Source organism: Zeugodacus cucurbitae, chromosome 5 (assembly GCF_028554725.1).
Source record: "Zeugodacus cucurbitae isolate PBARC_wt_2022May chromosome 5, idZeuCucr1.2, whole genome shotgun sequence".
Lineage (NCBI taxonomy): Eukaryota > Metazoa > Arthropoda > Insecta > Diptera > Tephritidae > Zeugodacus > Zeugodacus cucurbitae.
The window spans coordinates 59,304,182-59,325,606 of record NC_071670.1 but is presented as its reverse complement, the minus strand read 5'-3'; the positions used below and the strand labels follow the sequence as shown (position 1 = coordinate 59,325,606).

At 33.5% G+C, this 21,425-nt stretch overlaps 1 protein-coding gene across 8 annotated transcripts in view; it reads right to left on the bottom strand.

The window, feature by feature from the left end:
• Positions 1-3,136: 3,136 nt before the first annotated feature.
• LOC105209954 (uncharacterized) overlaps positions 3,137-21,425 on the bottom strand; it is a 55,198-nt gene continuing 36,909 nt past the window's right edge. For 5 of the 8 annotated variants that reach the window (XM_054230794.1, XM_011180641.3, XM_011180640.3 and 2 more), the window contains exons 4-8: positions 5,340-5,422; positions 4,690-5,266; positions 4,073-4,625; positions 3,820-3,993; positions 3,137-3,761 (exon numbers count right to left, since the gene is read on the bottom strand). In XM_054230794.1, the coding sequence (XP_054086769.1) occupies positions 3,627-3,761; positions 3,820-3,993; positions 4,073-4,625; positions 4,690-5,266; positions 5,340-5,388 (1,488 nt within the window). In that variant the 5' untranslated portion in view covers positions 5,389-5,422 and the 3' untranslated portion in view covers positions 3,137-3,626. Of the gene's footprint in view, positions 3,762-3,813; positions 3,994-4,072; positions 4,626-4,689; positions 5,267-5,339; positions 5,423-5,485; positions 5,505-21,425 lie in introns of those variants that run through there. The other 3 variants (XM_054230795.1, XM_054230796.1, XM_054230797.1) reach the window with 3 other exon arrangements.

The following is a 21,425-nucleotide window of genomic DNA, read 5'->3' as shown; positions in this document are numbered from 1 at the left end:
TAAGTAGAAGGACGTAACAGAAGCAATTTGTCATCTTCACTACAACCACAAAATCTTACAAGTTCCATCAAATATTTAACTGAGTTGCCCATTGGAACAGCTCATTGTTGATATTTTTTGTTAATATATTGACTAAATGCCACTGTGTCTATAGAATTTTGTAGAAATTCAATATTCGCAAATAAATTAGAAATAACAATTTTAAAATATAAGACACTATATCAAATATACATACTTAATAATATATATAATTTTATTTAATTACAAAGTACTCCAAATAATTGTCTTAGCTTCTTACCTTCACTTCACTTAAGACACAATTTCATTTAAATATACACAAATATTATTATTATATTAATTTCACTAATTTATTTCACTTTTTTTTTTAATATACACTTGTAATCACTCACATTTTATATTACACTGCCACAATAAAAATTTCTTTCACACTTGCAACAAAAACAAAAACTTGCTTATGAACCGAACATAATGAGAGGTAAACAAGAACTAATATGCAAATCGCATTAAGCAAATGACGCGCAATAAAAAATTCGGCAGAAAAGATCGTGCAGAAAAATTTTTCTTTTATGCATTCTAATGAAATTGTATTAAATATATAGCATACTTTTAGGCTGAACCAGGTCATCGTATTGTTTATGGTTAACCCTTTATAACTCAACTAAGTAAAAACGGAAAAACTGTATCGTTTCTAATAGATTTCGGATAGAAATGAAATACGTGTTTTATAGTTTAAACAATTTTTTTTTTTTTTGGGTGAAAAACAACAAAAAAGGGTATGTGACAGATATGTCACGTTATGTAACAACGTCTCTAAGCTCAATAATAATATTTGTATTTTGTGAATATTTACATGTTTTTAAGAAGTGTGAAATTCTTTGAAGCAGTTGTTTTGCTTGTTGTAGCATAAAGTCACAACACATTTTTCACATACCGTTTGTGATACTCCAACACATCCTGGATGCTTGCAACGAATTCGTTTTTCTGCCCATACCGGCCAGTGTCCAACTTGATCTTGCCAAACTGCCATAGTTGGAACATATTGGGCTGGGCCCTTATGCTTTTTAGATTGTATCTTGAAACGAAGAGGAATTGAATTTCGTTTCATAGGGGACTTTGTACCCAATTTGCACAACACCGTGGCAACTTCTAAACGAAAATCAGCAGATGACAACTGACTGCCCTCTAATTTTTTTTCTTTATGAGCTCTTTTGTATAAGAGCCAAGCATTAGACACTGCAAGGTCTAAAAAGTGATAAAATAGACGAACGTGCCATCGCTTGCTTATTACCTTATTACTCAATGTTACAGAAATGGTACAAACCTAAACTTCACTATATATTGTATTAGTGAACATTTTTCGAATTATCTTATAGAAATTAAACATAATAGTGAACGTACCTGAACTTTTCCACTAAATATTTTATTAAAACACTGAATATTTTCTTATTTTTATCTTTTCGGTAATTGCAAGCACGTGCATTCACTAACTTTACCATAGCGAAAAAGAAAGTACCGTTTTATAAATGATGCCAATACATAAAAAACCAGAGAATTTTAAAATTGAAAAATACGGAGTGTGACAGTGCTGGTATATCATACTTAAAAGAGAAAAATTAATTTTCCTATGTTTTGTGCCCTCTAAAAGGGTTTGTAACATATCTGTCACATGATGCTATAAAGGGTTAAAAAGAAGTCTAAGCAGTAGAGTAATCTAAAACAACACAAAATATATATTTCAAAGGTTTTTCGAAAATTCTTCGATACTCTCACCATTTTCTTCTAAGCTAAGTACATGTTTTTCTAAATATTTCCTCTCTTATAATGAGGAAATTATTTTTATAGCATTTAAATTATAAGTGAAATATTAATCCTTTCTTCTTTAAAGCTTTTAATTATAATTAATTAACTTTTTTCTTCGCAAAAAAATAAATTCCAAGCATAAATTGTATTTCGATAGTATTTATTTGTTAAAGAAATCCATATATATATATTATTTAAATTTGTTTGTATTAATAGTTAAGTGCTTGTCTCATTAGCCTAGATGTTTGCTTAAATCAATGCTGTTATATACTTAAAATGTTAACAATACTTAAATTTATGTTTGCTGTTGTTTTTTTTTTTCATATATATTTTTTATTATTATTTTATGTTTTAATTTGGAAGGAATGATTCTGATGATGAATTAACGAACGGTATCTTAATGTACTTTTATGTAGCCTATGATAATAAGGAACGGACATATTACAACTAAAATATTAAAAATAAAAGCAAAAAAAAAAAATAATAAAAAAAAATAATAAAAAATAAAAACAAAAAAAATAAAACAATAATAAAAAAATATTAAATTATTTGAAAATAAGAATAAGTCTTTCAAGAGAAAGACACATAAAATAATGAAAAAGTAACTGAAATGAAAGCAGTGGTTGCATTAACTGATAAAACTGCCGTTAACAAGTTGTAAAAACAGTAATTTTGAAAATTTCGTATTAGTAATATTCGATGGTAAAAATGCTATATTTTAACAAAAAATTTTAAAAGTTTAATAATTTACCAAAAATTTTATTTATTTTAAAAAGTTTAAAAATTCAAAATTCTCTCTATTTAAAACTATTAAAATTAGTTTTTGAAAAACAAAAATATCAAAAAAATGATATTTATCAACTTGAAAAACTAAATTCTAAATAAAAAAAAAATTTTGAATTAAAAAAAATTAAATTAAATTTTGAAAAAAAAATACAAAAATTAATTTTTTAAATAAAAAAATTTTAATAGTTTTTTTATTTTAAAAAGTTTAAAAATCAAAATTCCATATATTAATTTTTGAAAAAGAAAAATTACAAAAATATCAAAAAAATGGTTTTTATCAACTTGAAAAACTAAATTCTACCAAAAAAAAAAAAATAAATAAAATTAATTTTTTGGAAAAAGAATTACAAAAATTATGTTTTTTAGAAAAAAAATTACAAAAATTTATTTTCTAAAATATTTTTCCAAATATAGATAAAATAAATATTTATTTTTAGATTTATTGTTGTAATATTTTTTTCATAAAAATTATTTTTAAATATTTTCTGCCTATTTATTTTAAAATATAAATAAAAAATTAAGAAAATAATTTAAATTATGTAATTAAAAATTACAACAGCATTTTTATTATAATAAAGATTATTTTAATTTATAAAAAAATGTAAACAAAAAATAAAATTAATTAAAAATATTTTTTTTTTTCAACAAATGTCTCTATAAACAATAAACAATTTAATTAGTAAATAATAATAGCTTCACGTTCAACAATTCAGCACACTGCTAGGCGTAGCTTGCCTATCGCACTCAGTGCGCAACGGTAAAACATGAAATTAAGTAACATATGTTTACGTATATATATAAAATCCAATCTCAATCTCAATTATTAACAGCTAAATGTGTAAACTTAATGATTATGTTAATTTGAGTTTAGTAGACGCTCATTTCATTTAATTATAATTCTTCAAATATGCATGCGATTCTTTTAAACTAATTCACTAATATTTATATTATATGTATACACACACGCCCATATAAATGGTACATATGTATGTGTGTTTTTTGTTATTGTAAATTTGAAATTAAAGCTTTGTATGTTTAACGGTGTCCGTCCAGTAGTTTTGTATTGTCATCGCCTCCAGTGAATTGAGAAAGGAGTCATTGTCCAAGCTGTACATCTCATCGGAGTTATCCTGTAAATCGTCAAAAGAAATTAACTTTATTAACGCAGCCATTAAAAGCCCATTGCCTATGTAAACGATTCCTTACACTTACACGCATCGTGCTATCATCGATGTAGACACTCGAGTCGGGCTCGCTCAGCGCCTGCGGCTTATTCACGTATCTACGCCGATACAGCACTATGCCAATGGTCCCAACGGTGCAACAAACACCGAAGATGGTAAAGCAAATGGCCGAAATGGCACCGGCATCCAGAAAGTAAGTGCGCTGCAAAATATTAAAAAAAAAAATAAAAAATATTTGAGGTTAGTTAGAAGACAGTGTAGTAGAGAGCCACCTCGCTCACCTGTATCGAGAGCGCCTCCGAGGAGATGTTGCCCTCTTCGATGCCACCGAAATCGTTGGGCGTCGTGGATGCGCTACGCGTCAGCAGACTCTTGCTGTCCGATGAGTAGTTGATGTAGCGATTGATGTGCTTGTACTCGGCTGAGAGCACTTTCGATTTGCGTGAACGATGTTCGTTTTCGGCACGTCGCAGTTCGTCCTCCTTATTGGCATTTTCCAATGTGAAGGGTATGCGTTGCTGTGTCGTTGCCGCGCCCACCGTCGCGGACTCTGTTGGCACCGTGACCACTTCGCGATCGATTTCGGTCGCTTGTGGCGCGTTGGTGAGCAGTTTGGGCACTGGCAGCGCAGCGGCTACTGCCATCGCATTCAGCCACTCCAGTGTTTCGGAGTGCAGCGAGTCTATGCGCGATTTCGCGTGGGCTGCAGTTGCGGACGTGTTGTTAGCCGGCTGTTGGCTCGGGGTTTTTGGCGCTTCCAGCGTGCGCGTGGCCGCTGTGGTGCTGTTGGGCTGATGTGCTGCGGTGTTACAGTTCGCGCAGGTTGCGTTGAATCTGCAAAATTCGAATAAATATTGTGAGTTCTATCTTATTAGAGCCTGTCACTTAATATACCCACCTCGTCTCGTCGCGTTTCCGACTGCTGTTTGTATAGTTGCTTAGTTCTTCATCAGCGTGGTTCAATTTCTGTCTGCTTTCCTCAACAGATGCCGATCTCTGCTCAGCCACCACCGCGGCGACTTGTGGTTCCTCAACACTATCTTCATTTGCAAGCGCTTTAGTGTCTTCTATGGTTTTATTATAATTTTCTGCAGATCTTTTATACTCGCCCTCTTCTGCTGTTGGCTTGTCTTCATTTTCTACAATGTTCTCTTGCTCCACAGCAGTGTCTGCTAATTCGCTATCAGCTGCTTGCACCTGCTTTTTGTCTAGATCTTCAGAGACCAGCTCTTCATCTGCACTACCGGCTTTGTCTTTAAGTTTTTCTTGTAATATTGGTTCAACAACTGCGTCTGCTCTAGTGTCTTTATTGAGCGCAACCAATGGTGTTGCTGGTGTTGTAGTGGTCCATTCTAAACTCGTCGTCGTCTGTTGTAATTTTGTCACCGCTTTCACGGATTTACTATTTTGATTGTACTCTAAGGAAATCTCTTGGCTTGGATATGTGTGTACGAATGTAATGCTCAAAAGGATAGCTGGAGATGTTGTAAGGATAAAGAAAGACAATTTTAGTTAAGACGTTTTTTTATATATTCGGTGGTTACTCACTACTCAATGTTGTTATCCAGAACCAATGTGACCACCAATAGAAGGTCATGATGCTACGCGTTGTCTGATTTTGACGTGGAATGCTGAAAGAAAAGATGATAATTTTCAAATTAATGAATGCCTTGACTATTAAAAATTTTACTGACTTTGATTTCTAGGAGAATATGAAATATTTGTAGTGCTAGTGGGATCATTACAAAAGTATTTATATTAAAAAGTATTTCGTTAGGTTCAGAGATATAAAAAACCTATTTCATACTAATTACTCATTAACCTCTGTTAACAATCAAAACTTTGGAAATGTATCGGAAATTGCATTGAAAAGGCTTGGTGTAATATCTTTTCGTCCCATTTGATATAACCTTTTCTCAGTAGAGATCGATGCCAACGAAATAAAACCAAACCGTATAGACCTGCAATGTATATTATCCAACAGATTTTTGTACTTAAAACAATGATTCAATTAGGAACGCTCCGTTAGTCGATAGAACAGATTTAGGAAGCATTAATAAGGAAACAGAAAACATTTAGTCCAGATCAAACTGAAAAAACTATCGAGATCAAGGCTATAAGAAAAAACATTATTTAAATGATTTATTGCAGTTAGTTCACAATATCTCCAGATGACTTCCGAATCCGGATCAAAATTCTCAAGAGTTCAACAAAACATTATGTTAATATGCTCGTCGTTTCGGTCTCTCAAACTTTTTTTGATGTAGGTAGCAGAGATTTTGGTGATGTAATTTTCCAATAATCTTATCAAAACCAAGTGAATCGTAGTACTAACTGCTCTATATGTAACTCTACTTCAGCGCTATGTACTTTACACCATTCGAATATTAATTATTTAGTACCAAACTGTTGTACTGAATATTAATTATTCCAAAAATTAATTTTTTATCTACGCATTGTTAAAATTTCCGCTTTCCGCTTGGTGGGAGTTATTTTTTTACGCATGCGTAGTTAACAAAAGATGACCTCCAAAGTGAGCTAATGTTTTTCAAAAATCGACATAAAATTTATGGTTTTACATGTTTTGTTGTTTATTATTTTCAGTCATCCTAACCTCAAATGGATTGTATGGAGTATACGTGTACTAGACTTAATGCGCATTGCTATAGGTTAGTTTTGACATGAATGATTTCAAGTTCAATGTTAGTGAATTTATTGAGGTATATAAAAACGGAAAACTTAACCTCCACAATGTATTCATTTTATTTTTAAACCCGAGAGTGAAATTGGGGTCTTTTTACCAAAGAGAACTAATAAGTTCATATATTTGCTTTGAGAGTTAGGCAGTCGAATTAATCATCATTAATAGTCACTATAGCTTTACTGGAACAAAAAAGAGTAGCTGTGTGAATATAAAGAGGGCTTCGATCTGACATCCCACGACTTTTTTGATCTGAGACCGCAGGAGAATGTATGACTTCTTTTGAACTACAAATATGGTATCGGTATTTTAGAGATAGATCGTTGTAATGGGTTCTTGGTAGCTATGTTGGGTAGTAAGAAAATTTAAAAGAACCGTTTTTTCAACTATACTCACTTTTATAACTGCCAGGTTTCTCAGTACAAAATGGTATCAGACTCAAAAAGACTAGACTACATAAATAAATACTTCATATTAATGCTGGATACTTAAAAATAAAGTATCACAAATAAGGTAATTGTACCTTCATATACGAGAACCTGACTCATATATTTTATCAATCCAAATAATATTATTGGAAAAGTCATAAAAAATGCAATGCGATTGTGGTCTTTCGCTCTAGTTATTTACTAATCCAGCTGATAGCAGCAATCAAATGTAATTCATCAAGTTGCTGTTGCTCGCTATCAAAGTGTGTCAAGCAGCTAGCTGCTTGTGAAAGCGTTAAGCGTGCACTTAACAATGCAGAATAGGTAAGTGTGGCAACAACATTTGCTTTGCGCCAGCAGGCATTGAACAACGGTAAATGTTAATTTGATTAACTAATTAAAAGAACTGCTTTATAAAAGCTGTCGAAGAAAATGGATAACTTCTTATCTATAGGCTTCGTGGTATGTAATGGTGTATGTATGTACTTATGTAAATATATTTACTTCTAAGTTCATATCACAAAAACCAATTGACATACATAGTGCAGTTCTAATTTTTTATTTATTTGTTAGAATTGTTGTTGCTTCATGCTTACTATTATCGTCAGTGGTTGAAACTCCATCTGTCTATTTGTATGTCTGTTTGTATAGCTGTTAAGCTTATGCTAATGATTTTGCTTGCAGTGTCAATTGAATGCAATTAATGTTAATGGAATTAATGCTGTGGGAATTGACAACTGTACCACAGCATTAACCCTGAATATTGTATTGTCCAGCTGGAATGAGGCCATGAAAAGCAAAGTGATGACAAAAAGTGGCAGAATCAAGTAAAGCTGTAGAGAATAATGAATGGATGGATGGAAAAAAGTGCGAAATTTTAAATGTAATTATCATGGTGTGAAAAAGCGAGGACTTAAAGAAAAACTGAGAATTGAAATGACTTGTACAGTGCGCTTTCTTCCGGAACTTCTTTTTCAAAGTAAAAATATTCTAGAATATGGCATGTATTCATAGTACATGCAACGGTTCTGAAATCAATGTACTGTTGTTTATAAGAATCGGTTTAAAAAATATATAAAATTGCTAGACATAACCTCTCTTTGGTTTTTAACATCTTGAAGTTGTCTGAAAAATGTAGACATCTTCAAATTTTAAGTCGTTTCCAAACGAAAAATTCATCTTACTTGAAAAAAATCACTTAAGGCTTTGCCTACTTGGATGGAACCGCTATAGGAAAAAAATTGTAACCTGTCGATACCAGAGAAGCCGTAGTCTGGACAGAAACTCTATCAGAAAATGTTATTTTATGATTTGTTTCAACAAAATTATGCCAAAATGGCAAACACGGAATCGAATTTTTCAATAAAAAACTATTGGAATTCAATTTCCGTAAGAGGGGCCATTCGCTGACCATCTACATCTCATAGCTTAACTATACTGGATTTCCCTTTGGGAGATTATTTGAGTATAGAAGTAATTCTCGGAAAAATTATGTTGAAATCATCGTTAGAAATCTTGAGATGCTCAAAAAGGTGATGAAAAACGAGAAATGTTATTTTTTCTTAGGGCAATAAAGACGGCTACTAGATGAATGTTGTATTCTAAAAGTTTAACTCAAAAGGTTGCACACCCTGTAATAATTTTATTTCTTGAAAGTTAGCACGCTCTCGAGATTTCACTTGGTGTAACACATTGGCATTGTTAGCACAAATGAGTTGCTGTTGCTCTTTTGACCTTCTGTAGAAACGAACACGAACCGGAAGTTGGAAAATTCTTCGTATGCTTCCGCTACTATTATACTCATATGTATATTCAAAATCACATAGCTCTCTACGTTTTAGTGATGTAAAGAAAAAATTTTAAGTTAAAGCATTTTCAAAATTGAGAAAGAAAGTATCTGTAATATAATCTGAATATAATTACTATACGCTTTAAGCAATTACCTTTTACAGAAGAAAGCATTACAAATTCACACCTCAAACTAATTTTGTGTGGGTGACGATTGAGGTTAGGTCATCAACTTTCGATTTGACATGAATTATAATCAGTATTCAAAAAAGATTATATAGAGAAACACAATTAATAAATAACTCACAAGATTATTAATATTCATGCAAAATCTTTTTTGAAATTTTTCAATAAAAGAGGTTTCTCAATCTTAATTTAGCACAAAACAAATAAAGATTTAACTAAATAAGAAAATAAACCTTTTAAAATTAACTGTATAAATATAATACTTGAATAAGCTCATATCGAATGAATACTCAGAATCTGTATAGTTTGCAATTATGTATGCAAGTCCGCAAAAGGTAAGAGAAATTTGACATTTTATGAACTTTGTATCCAAATAAGAAGTCTACAACTGTATTTTCGTGACTAAAGATGAGATAGTTGGAGCATACACTTATATGCAGGTGCAAATATATATGTAAATATGTATTTTGCCAACATATAAATACCATAAGAGTCCAATATGAATAAATAAAGCAATAAAAATATGAAAGAAACTAAAAAGCAGATCAGAGCTACAAAGATGAGGCACTGTTTTCTAAAAAAAAAAAGAAAGCAAATAAAAAATTGTGTCATCCTATATACCATATAGTGCACACTGACGCAGCTGCAGGCAAATTTCTTTTGTAAACAACCTCGTTTAGCCAAATTGGGTGAACGCGAATTTTTGGCACTGAAGCTGAGTTAAAGCTTGAGTGAAATACTTTAATGCGTAAATATGGTTTTTAATAATAGGGGTAATGACCAGAGATGAAATGACTTTTTTTCTAAATGATTGATGTTAAGTTTAAGGACTTAAAATGTTGCCTACATTTCGGCGTAAAGTGAAATAACAATAACTTAGTGGAGACTCATACCTAATTTAATTACTGTCTAAAGGCTTATCAGCTATATATATGTAAATAGACACATTTAATTATTTCAAAATATTTTATTTATTTATTTTTATAATTTTTAAAATGTCCTGACTTGTGGCATACATTTAGGGCCAAAGCCATATTTTAGTAAGGGCAAAAACCTTAAAGTATTATATATCTTTACTGCTAGAAATATAATTATTATAATACTATTAAGCAAAGCAAATTAATAGAACTATATGTTTTATAGGGCAAGTATTTTTATTATAGTTTGCTTTCCTGATATTCCTGCGTTATTTTTTAAGTTTTTTTCATATACATATATATACTGTAGAATTAAATGGTGACTTCATCATGGTATCATCACAAAAAATCGACAGACGAAGAAGGCACGATCTACTTATTTAATAATATAACATACATACAAATCTACAGTAAGACATAAAATTCACCCAAGCACAACGAGTTGCCAAAAACAACAAACTTGTCCCTACATGAATGACTCATGCTTAGCAAGTTTTGACTGTTATTATAATTAATACACTTTCTGAAGTCGCTTCTTTTTTTTTTGACCGTTAAGGTGCCGGTTTGTTACCTGTTTCTCCGCCGAAATAAAACCAAAAAGTAGACAATGAAATCATTTGTGTGGGCGGCGGCTAATTATTCGCCAAAAAAAAAGAAATAATTAAGTAAAGAAATGCAAAACGAGCCGAGTTGTGAAAAACTGGAAACGGTGGTTTAAATGGGTTTAAACTTAACTTATTTGGATATGTAAATAAATATACAGAATGAACACAATGCCTTATGTTCTTAATATTACAGCTGTCATTTATTATTGAGAAATATTTATGTCACCGACTTGTTCTCAGTCTTTGTTCTCCATTACTTTTACTCTACATTACTTTGCACCACCATTACTTTTCTCCTCCATTACTCCTCCCCATTGTAGGAACCTTCTGCGCATCTTAATTGTTGCCACTCAATGCTTCCTGCGACACACTGTCTTGTATTACATATTAAGTAGCAATAAATGCCAATTTTTACTTACATGCAGACACATATGAATGTAGACCTATTCAAAGCAGCAATCCATTAACTTGATTACGTTCGAAATAAATGAATTTGCTCTGCAATTAAGTGTTCGCCGGGCCACTTTAAAATTAATGGACTTAAAAGGCAGAGCAAGTCGCTGCAAAAGCTTGTGAAAATTAGATTTGTGGGGCAGTAATGACGAGGGCGTGATGCGAGTGGTGGGTAATTAAAGTTGAAATAAAAACTTTTAGCCAAAGTAAAGCATTAAAATAATGTTTGCTTTACGGTTTGATAACTATCGTGGGTACTTGAGTTACAGATCTTTGATGTTTCGTTAATTACAGCACATATCATTTTCAAGGTTAAGGTTAAGGTTACAATATAGTAGTAGTTATAGACAGAGAATCGTAGTAAAATTTTGGGGTTCATATACTTTAATTGAACAGAAACCCCGTCAAAAGATATCTGGATTAAAATCTATGATAGCCATCTTCATTATATTCTACTACCCTCATCTAGTTGAAGGGCTGACTACGAAGACAATATTATAAGCACTCTAAAAAAAAACATAAATCTTGTGCGACCTTTTCACTTAACATACGGATTATTGCACTTGGTACAAGCACAGAGACTCAAATACTTGTGTGTGACAAATAGTTGTAAGCTCATTAAAATTACGTTCAAGGTTGTTGCAAGCCAACGACAAATGCGCGAACTCACAAACTCGTAAATATGACTGCACAAGTGTGCGCTGTACTAAATATCGCGAGACAAGCTGTCGTGACTTGTTTTGTTGCATGGAATCACAACAAAAGGTGCGGCATTGAAACTTAGCAAACACTTAAAATTATTATTATATTTCTATGTTTATGTAGAATAGATTTTTCAGCACTTGAACTAGGTGCTTGTGAACTACATATGCTATTGATAAATGAATGAATAAGTGTGCTATCGAAAAGAACATACTTCAAAATAGTTTGGAAAATACATTGACGGGTATTTTTGAGAACTTTGGTCGATTAAAATATGAAAAAAATGTTATTGCCAAATCAGTGATAGGAAGAAAAACTTTTAATCCCTATAACTGAGATCCAATTTTTTGCATCAAAGTAATATCAACGAATATATTTTCAGCGTTTCTGTTAAATATGTCTGATAAAAAATTATGAGAGTTTGCAATTTTAAAAACGAAAGTGTCAGGGACTGCTTTGGATTCAGACCATCGTTCTCATTTATAAGATATTGAAGTATATCTCTAGATAGAGTTGTAACGCAGTTTTTACGAAAGATAATTTATTTAAAAGAAATTGTCACTAACTAGCAAGTTTTCATAGTTCACGACTTGATCGAGTTTTCCGTCAAACGTAACGTAAAAACAAACGACTCAAAGGGATCATTTAACAGAGCTGATTTTGCGCTACTATTTCATTAGACAGTTCAGAATAAATCAAAAGGAATATTTATATTTAACCCGACTTAAGCTCAATAATTTTGACAGATCACTTATGTTTCGAACAATGCTAACATGCTAAAAAATCTCGGATTTGTATTTTTCCAACGAAAACTAATTCAGCGATTATGCGAAGCTTTTGAATGATAAACTCATATATTTTGGTGCAAAATACACGTCGTAAATGTCGAATAATATAGTCGTTTTGTCGTGAAATGCTGTTAGTCTCGTTTCAAGCTTAATTGTTGATCTGTGGGAAATACTATAAGGGGTTACATGGGTTTCGTGGGTTCAAACAATTTTTTTTTTGCTTATTAATTTCTACAACATCTCCGAATAATAGTTTCGGAGATACAGCCTTTGGAAAGTGTGCGCTCCAAGTCAGGTATTATTGTTACTCAAAACTTTAAACGCGTTTTTCAATGTCGGTTGTCAAATGTTCTCGAAAACCGATCTTGATGAAATTTTGAACAGGTGTTCGAGATACAATTTACTCGTGCTTTCATTACAACTATTAAAAAAAAAAAACAACAAAATGTCAAACAAATGTGATCAATACTTTTTTTTTTTTTTTGGAAAAATGCCTGCCAAAATTTCAATTTTTTATAGTATCGCAACAAATGTTGCTAAAGAGAGTATTATAGTTTTGTTCACATAACGGTTGTTTGTAACACCCAAAACTAAACGAGTTAGATATAGGGTTATATATACCAAAGTGATCAGGGTGAAGAGTGGAGTTCAAATCCGAATGTCTGTCTGTCCGTCCGTCCGTCTGTGGAAGCTGTAACTTGAGTAAACATTAAGATATCTTGATGAAACTTGGCACACTTATTTCTTGGCACTAGAGGAAGGTTGCTTTCGAAAATGAGCAAAATCGGACCACTGCCACGCCCACAAAATGGCGAAAACCGAAAACACATAAAGTGCCATAACTAAGCCATAAATAAAGCTATGGAAATTAAATTTGGTATGAAGGATCGCACTATGAAGGGGCATATTTGGATGTAATTTTTTTGGGGTAGTGGGCGTGGCCCCGCCCCCTACTAAGTTTTTTGTACATACCTCGCAAACCAATAGAGCTATATAAACCAAACTTTCTGCAGTCGTTTTTTTTAGCCACTTCCTAATACAGTCCAAAAATGAAAGAAATCGGATCATAACCACGCCCTCCCACACAAAAGTTAGGTTGAAAATTACTAAAAGTGGGTTAACTCACTTAAGAAAAACGCCAGAAACAATAAATTTCACATAAGAAATGATAGATGGAAGCTGCACTCAGATTTTTCACAAAATGGAAAATGGGCGTGGCGTCGCCCACTTATGGGTCAAAAACCATATCTCAGGAACTACTCGACCGATTTCAATGAAACTTGGTTTATAATAGTTTCCTTGCATCCCAATGATATGTTGTGAAAATAGGCCAAATCGCTTCACAACCACGCCTACTTCCTATATACCAGAACTTTGAAGACGATCTGAATCGTTTGCTTTACAATATATAGAGTAAGTACTAGTGAAGATATCGGTGCAGAACTTTGCACAAATACTATGTTAATAGTGTGGCAGCCCCATTCTAAAAATCGCCGAAATCGGACCATAGGTTTTTAAGGCCCCATACATCGAACATAAGGGCTTCGGTGCTTCTAACCTAATATTAGGGTTTCCAACTTTCAATGGACTTTATACAATATATATGACGAATATGTGGGTCAAATTGTGTATAATATAATATTAATAGAGTTAAATAAATAAATTGCGAGAGTATAAAATGTTCGGTTACACCCGAACTTAGCCCTTCCTTACATGTTTTTGTTTTTCTTCGTTCAAGCACGAGTTTATGGTCTTACCTCAACCAGTTATTTTTGGTTTTTTTTTACCTTGAATGACACATTCAGGAGTTATACTGACAACGGGACGCACCTTTTCTCAGATGGAATTTTTCTTTTAAATTTCAGAAATTATTCTTTAAATATGTATCTATAAGACAGAAAAAAGTTTGAAATTAATAAAAGAATTACATAGAAAAAAATATTGAAAAAAGGCCATTTTTACCCGACAAAATCCATGTAACCCCTTAAAACAAATGTATAAGAATGACTATCGATTGGATTTCATCATAACGTTAACAGATGCATTACTGGCTGAATGCGATCAGATTAGTGACTCAACACTTATCGAATTATTTGGTTCATTGCCAAATCGGTTAAAAATATACATACATATTGAATCTAGAAAGTTCAGAAGACACACCAGAATTTCTTCGACGCAATGGCTTTGAAATAGAGGTTTTCACTTACGATTGAACTTACTGGCGACAACATATGATAAGAATAAGTTCACAAATATTAAAAATATTTATGTATTTTTGACTCAGTCATAATTACACATTTTTGTAGACTTCAAAAGTCACCCTTTATAAATACATAAATTCAAGGTATTCCATTTATATATTCAAAGAGAAAAATATATAATATAGTAATACAAATTAAAATAAGAAATAGAGAAAAACTAGAGCAAGTCATTAGATAAGTATTTGTGCACTAGTAGATGAATACAAAGTATGCTGCACGTTTCTACAATGAACAGCAATTAATTTTATGTGCACTTGGTAAGTGGAAATGTGAGTGAGTATATACCTACATACATATATAGATAAGTACATAACTAAATATATGTATGCATAATGAGAATGCAAAAGTTGAATAGATTTTTTGCATTTTTGTAAACTTTTTTCTTTGCATTTTTTTTTTTTCATTTTATACTTATGTTTTACTTCACACACACGTACAGTAATGGTGTGTGTTAGACTACATTGCGCTTTGAAATGAAAAGTTACGAGGCCTCTGACTTTTTACTTTTTACACATGATTTACTTAAAGTGGGTTGAATGGATGTAAAGTCAATGGTTGATTCCCACAACTCACTTTCTATGCAGCCGAAGGGACAGCACGCGACGTCAGTCATTGGCGTTTGCTGACTGCCACAAGTTGTGGCAAGGTGTATGTATGGTATGTTAGTATGTGCTGCAGGAGGGGCAATGGGAATTACAAAGGGGAGCAAAATGCTGCTTAGTGGGCGTTGACGTGAACCCTTTTCGCCCACATGCAATCGCGGATTTCTTGCTGCTTTTGTTGTTATTATAATTCGCACATATTACAATGTATGTAGCGAATACTGTTTGTGTTGTTGTAGTTTTAATTCTATTGTGCATGCTTTCTTTGATTTTTTGCATTTTTTGCACTGAAAGTGTTAACATAAAAGTAACTGGAAAGCTGTGTCAGGGCTGCGCGCTTTGACGCCGCGCTCGCTACTAACTTAATTAGTCACTGCGCCACTATGTTTTTTATATTTTTTTATAATTTTTATTGTTTTTTAGTCTGTATACACCCAGTCAGACACCCTCCAGCGTCACACTGACTTAGTGCGCTCAAGTGTTTGTGTGTTTGTGCGTTGTATGCGCTGCGCATGCGCATTGTTTTGCGTACCGCAGCGCACTTTAAGTGCATGAGTACAAGTATTTCTATTTTTTCAGTTCGCATTTTTGGCCTCAAATTGAATTCATTCACACTTTTGGTTGTGCTTGCGGTGAACCTGTCTGTGGCACACAAAGCGCTCGAGTTTTATTTCGCAATGTTGTTATTGTTGTTGCAAATTTGTTTTATTATTCACTAAAATGCATGTAGCGACCATAAAAGTTCATTCATAAGCATGTATGTTCGTTTGTTTGTTAGTGTGCGTTTGTGACGCCTGCAAATTGCTTTATTGTCGTTGCAATTTTGGCATTGCCGTTACACTTGTTCGTCCATTGGCAGCAGCTTAGTGTTATTGCTGCTCAGTGGCTAATTATTTGTAAAATATTTGTGCAATGTTTTGTATTTGTATTTGCATTGTTTATGGCAATGCTGCGAGGCAATGTAACTGTCATGATCACTGCACAATTGCCAATTGAATTGCTCAATTGCAGTTGTAAATTATAAGTTAAATAGTTGACTATGCAATTGAAGTGTCTATTTTGGCATATTTTCAAATGAGATATAAGAAACGATATTTCAAAATAATTATAGATTAATTTGAGGGATAACATTAAGCAATTTCGTAAATAGTTTTATATTCTCTCTACATTTTTCACAGAGTAACTAATTGAGAGAGTTACAGCGTTATATATTATTGGACTTGGTACTAATAGTTAATATTAAATATTGTAAGTTAATTTGTTGCCTACATTTGAGCTCAAAGTTAAATATCAATTATTTAGCGAAGGCTCAAACCAAAATTAATTAGGTAACTTAAGGCAGTAGTCTGCTTTACAGGCTTCAAATAATCGATTTTTTGTTTTGTTTTAAATCTCTTCTAAAACTATCCAAAAATATGTCATTAAAATTCCAGAGGCCAATTCGACATATTTTCGAAGCTCGAGCAGTTTTAGTGGTCGAGCATCGAGCAGGTGCGAATGCTCAGGCAGACCTTTAAAGCGCGTTTTCTCGAGTTTTCATTTTCACAAGTTTTAGAAAACGCTGCCGGCGATAGCAAAAATAATATATCAGTTTCAGTATTAAATTATCTTCTATCTGAACTAAAAAAGTTGGACAAAAGTATTATTTAAACTACTTGTTTTGCAACTTAAAGTCAACTTTTTTTTCTTAAAAAAATGCAATTTTTTTTTCAAACTTCGAAAAAATTTGGAATTTTATAACTTTTTCGGTGTTTTTTTAGTTCATAAGGAAAAGAAACTTATAAAAACTAAAAAAAAATGTTTTCTGTTGTTGACTGAATGTTGACTGTTTCAGATGCATCGCACGACTTCCATCACCTACACCGATTTACAAGTGCAGACTCCAGGCGCCCCAGAAAAATACTTACAACTTTGAAAAAATTTCAATATTTTTTAATCATAAATATTGTTTCTTAAGCCTTAAATATAGCACACTATCGTCTTAAAATTCCGTTTACCGCAATCACTTCCTTCCCTTTCAAAAAAAATTGCTACAAAAACGCTTTTTTTCGACTTCTAAAGTAGACTACTGCCTTAAATATTGTAAGTTAAGTTGTTGCCTACATTTGGGCGCAAAGTGAAATAACAAAAATTTAGCGGGGACACATACCTAAGCTAAATTCACAGAAAATGTTGAATTTAAACACGTATATCCTGAGTACTATAAAGAGATCAATATTGTTGATGGATAAAAAGAGACACACATCCCATGTAACGGTCAGGCCAGAAACATTATAACACCATAGCTTCAACCTCAACTGCAAATAGCAAAACTGAGGATCTGATAAATAGACGAATTGGGTTTGTGTTTATACATAAATCACTTCCACTCGGAGCTACAATATCCACGATTTTAGGAGTTCGCTTGTTGGCTCTTTCCAGAAGAGTACTTATGCAGATACACTCCCAATTGTTCTTTACCAGGAAAGGTAGTTTCTTGTGCGTCCCATCTGACCCTCTCATCAACATTATAATCATATAAGTAGTCTTAAAATGTTGTCGAGAGAGATGTCGACGATCCATTGACCAACTTCGGATTGAAATTGTTTGGAAACCAAAATTTCGGAAACTCAAAACGCATTCTTAATCTTGCCTGAAAAATCTTCGACCTACCTTTGACCTTTTCGTCAAGCTTCAAACCATCTCTGAAGAATTCAACATTAATTAAGATTAGTTAGGTTAAGAAACTGTCAGAAAACTTCAAGTAAAAATTTCTCCCTGCAAAAGATTACTGGAACCTAAAATATTAGGTGTTCTATATCAACTCGCTATCTCTACCTCTAAGCTTGACCCAAGTACTCACTTAGCAATATTTATAAGGATATATTTATATCAACATATTTAAAGATTAGTCAAGAGGTTTATGAAATATAGAATTTGACTAAAACGTACGATTTTTGAAATGACCTGTTAACCCTCCCTTATAATATTTATCCACTACTAACCTAGACCCTCTTATAAATTTCATTCCGTTACTTATATCAGAATAAAACTGTTATACAAAGGATGACCGTGGTTACCTGGCATATTTACCACTAAAAAGTCCATATCTTATTTATAACAAAGTTTCATGAGTCAAATAAAGAAAAGTGAAATTATTATCATTGAACGAAGACATCACTCTCTATTTTCACCACCCGCCACAAGGCAAGTGCATATGAAATTAACCGAATGATTGATTAAGTAAGTTCAAGAGCACACAATGCTGCCTGCCAACTTGACGCGTATCTTCTGAACGAGCCAACTTGAGAAATTTGCATTTTCCCTCAGCGCGCTGAACGCTGAAGCCTGAACTTGGCAATTGCACGTGGCTTCTATGAAATAAATTACATTTGGAAAAGCGACAACAACAAAAAATAAAGAAAAAGTAAAAACGAGACAAAAACAATTATTTTAAAAGCAAGTAGAGCCAAGGGCCACAAGCACTTGCTAAGTATGTCTGTAGTAACATGAAAGACCCAGCAGTCTTTGTTACAATTTTCGCTTCAAAGTAGCTGGAGTTGAAGAAACTGCGCGCCAACTCGCTCGATGACAGTAATAATGACAATATAAGCTCATTATAGTTGCCATCATAAATAAGCCATTTGTATGGCGAGTGACATATTGTTAGTGAGTGATTATAGGGAGGTCTTTGTGGCTCTGTGCGAGATGTAGAAAGTCTTTCATTGATGAAGACGAAACTAAAGTTGTTAATAATAACAAATTGGTGCTTCGAAATGCGAAAATTACGTGCAATATTATGAAATTTGCAATTAAGCATGGCATTGACTGGCGGTGAGAAATTGCCAAAAGGCGCCTAAATATTTTGTGTTAGAAGTATGACAATAAATCGATTTTGATTTTCTTTTCGCAATGTGCTATGTTTTCACTTTCGCTTTTCAAAATATTTGCGAAATGAAATTTGTCAATCATTATGAAAAGGGTATTGTGTGATAATTATTGCATTATTTTATAGGTTGTAAAGTGAACTTTTTACTATTTCACCAACTGATGTGCAGTAAAATCTTTTTAGTATCTAAATATTACAATTTTATATATTTACTTATGCTTTCGTATACATACAGACTTGATCTGTGAAATGTTTCTTGTAGTAATTAATTTTTCATATTTTTTATTGATCCCCGCAAAACTAATACGGCTGTGTAAATTGACGTTGAGCAACACCAAAAGCTCCGTCATGATTGGGAAGGACCTTTTCGAGCCGTTCGATACCAAACGAGGTTTCAGACAAGGTGACTCACTATCGTGCGACTTCTTTAACCTGATGCTGGAAAAAATTATAAAAGCTGCAGAGCTAAACCGAGAAGGTACAATCTTCTACAAGAGTGTACAGCTCCTGGCGTACGCCGATGATATTGATTTCATCGTCTTGGCTCCCACGTCACTGTTGACAGTCATAACTTCGAGGTCGCAGATAATTTCGTATACCTGGGAACCAGCATCAACAACACGAACAATGTCAGCCTCGAAATCCAGCGCAGAATAACTCTTGCCAACAGGTGCTACTTTGGACTGAGTAGGCAATTGAACAGTAAAGTCCTCTCTCGACGAACCAAAATCAAGCTCTACAAGTCGCTTATCATTCCCGTCCTGCTTTACGGTGCAGAAGCTTGGACGATGTCAACATCAGATGAGACGACACTAGGAGTTTTCGAGAGGAAAATTTTGCGCAAGATTTATGGTCCTCAGAACATTGGCAACGGCGAATACCGCAGACGATGGAACGATGAGCTGTACGAGTTATACGACGACATTGACATAGTTCAGCGAATAAAAAGACAGCGGCTACGCTGGCTAGGTCATGTTGTCCGAATGGACGAAAACACTCCAGCCCTGAAAGTGTTCGATGCAGTACCCGCCGGAGGAAGCCGAGGAAGGGGAAGGCCTCCACTCCGTTGGAGGGACCAGGTGGAGAGCGACCTGGTTACACTTGGGATCTCCAACTGGCGCCGAACTGCGAAGGAGAGAGACAGGTGGCGCACTATCGTCGATTCGGCTATAACCGGCTAAACGGTTGCAACGCCAATCACATACATACAATAATACGGCTTTGAACAGCTTGATCACGTATCAATAATAAAAAGTGGCGGCAATTTCCGTTGTAGTACTATTAATTACATTAATATTAGTCACTGAGAGCTGCTTTGTAATTCTCTGTATCAGTTTAAAGCAGTAACCTGTTGTTTATCCGGGTATATTGCTGTAAAAACGTGTGAATACTAACTTCAACTGTCTGATATAAACAATTAGATTAATTGAATTAGTTATTTATTAGTTACTGGCTCCACTTATTGTAACATTTGTGTGTAGACACTCGAGTATATACTCCGAGTATATATATTTATAAATGCTAATTGTCTTAATGGAATTCTTGTCAGCAATTATACTTTACAACAGCCAGATTGCATATTTTACTAATAAATATTTTTTATAGGCATTTTTTTTTTTGTTTTGTGTCATATATATTTTATAAGCTAATGATGTAGAACACGAAACAAAATGATTTCCGAATATCTCACTTCTTTTCAAATTTAATAGCTCATAAAAGAAGTGAGCCAGGTCATAACATTTTTATCATATTTTCTTGTTTCAACCTAGCTATTAATTAAGAGTTTTCAAAACGAACGCTACAAATGTAGACCGATAGGGAAATAAACGACGTCATATATTTTCCCGCTCTTTTAACATTTCTCTTCAGTAAGCTTTGCCATTTCATCATGGAATTCAACAATGAATCGAAATTATTAAAATTTACTACCGAAATTCGGAGTCAGCGTCCGCAACTCTAAGAGCGCTATGTCTTACATAACGATGAGCCTCATTCCTGGCTGAATGGCTTCGTCGATAAGCAAAATATGCGTTATTGGTCAGGCAGCAATCCACACGTACTCCATGAGTTACCATTGCAACCCGAACAATTTTGTGCGGTGCGGTTTATGAGCTGGCGTCGTCATTGGGCCGTACTTCTTCCGTGATGATTAAGACCAGGACATTTCTGTGCCGCTGTCGCTCAATGGTAACCGTATACTTTGGATGATATGGATTTGGATAATATGCGGTTCCCGCAGGATGGCGCCACAAGCCACACAGCGAATATCACAATCGATTTATTGAAAACCAAGGTTGGTGAACGTGTTATCTCACGAAATGGCCCAGTCAATTGC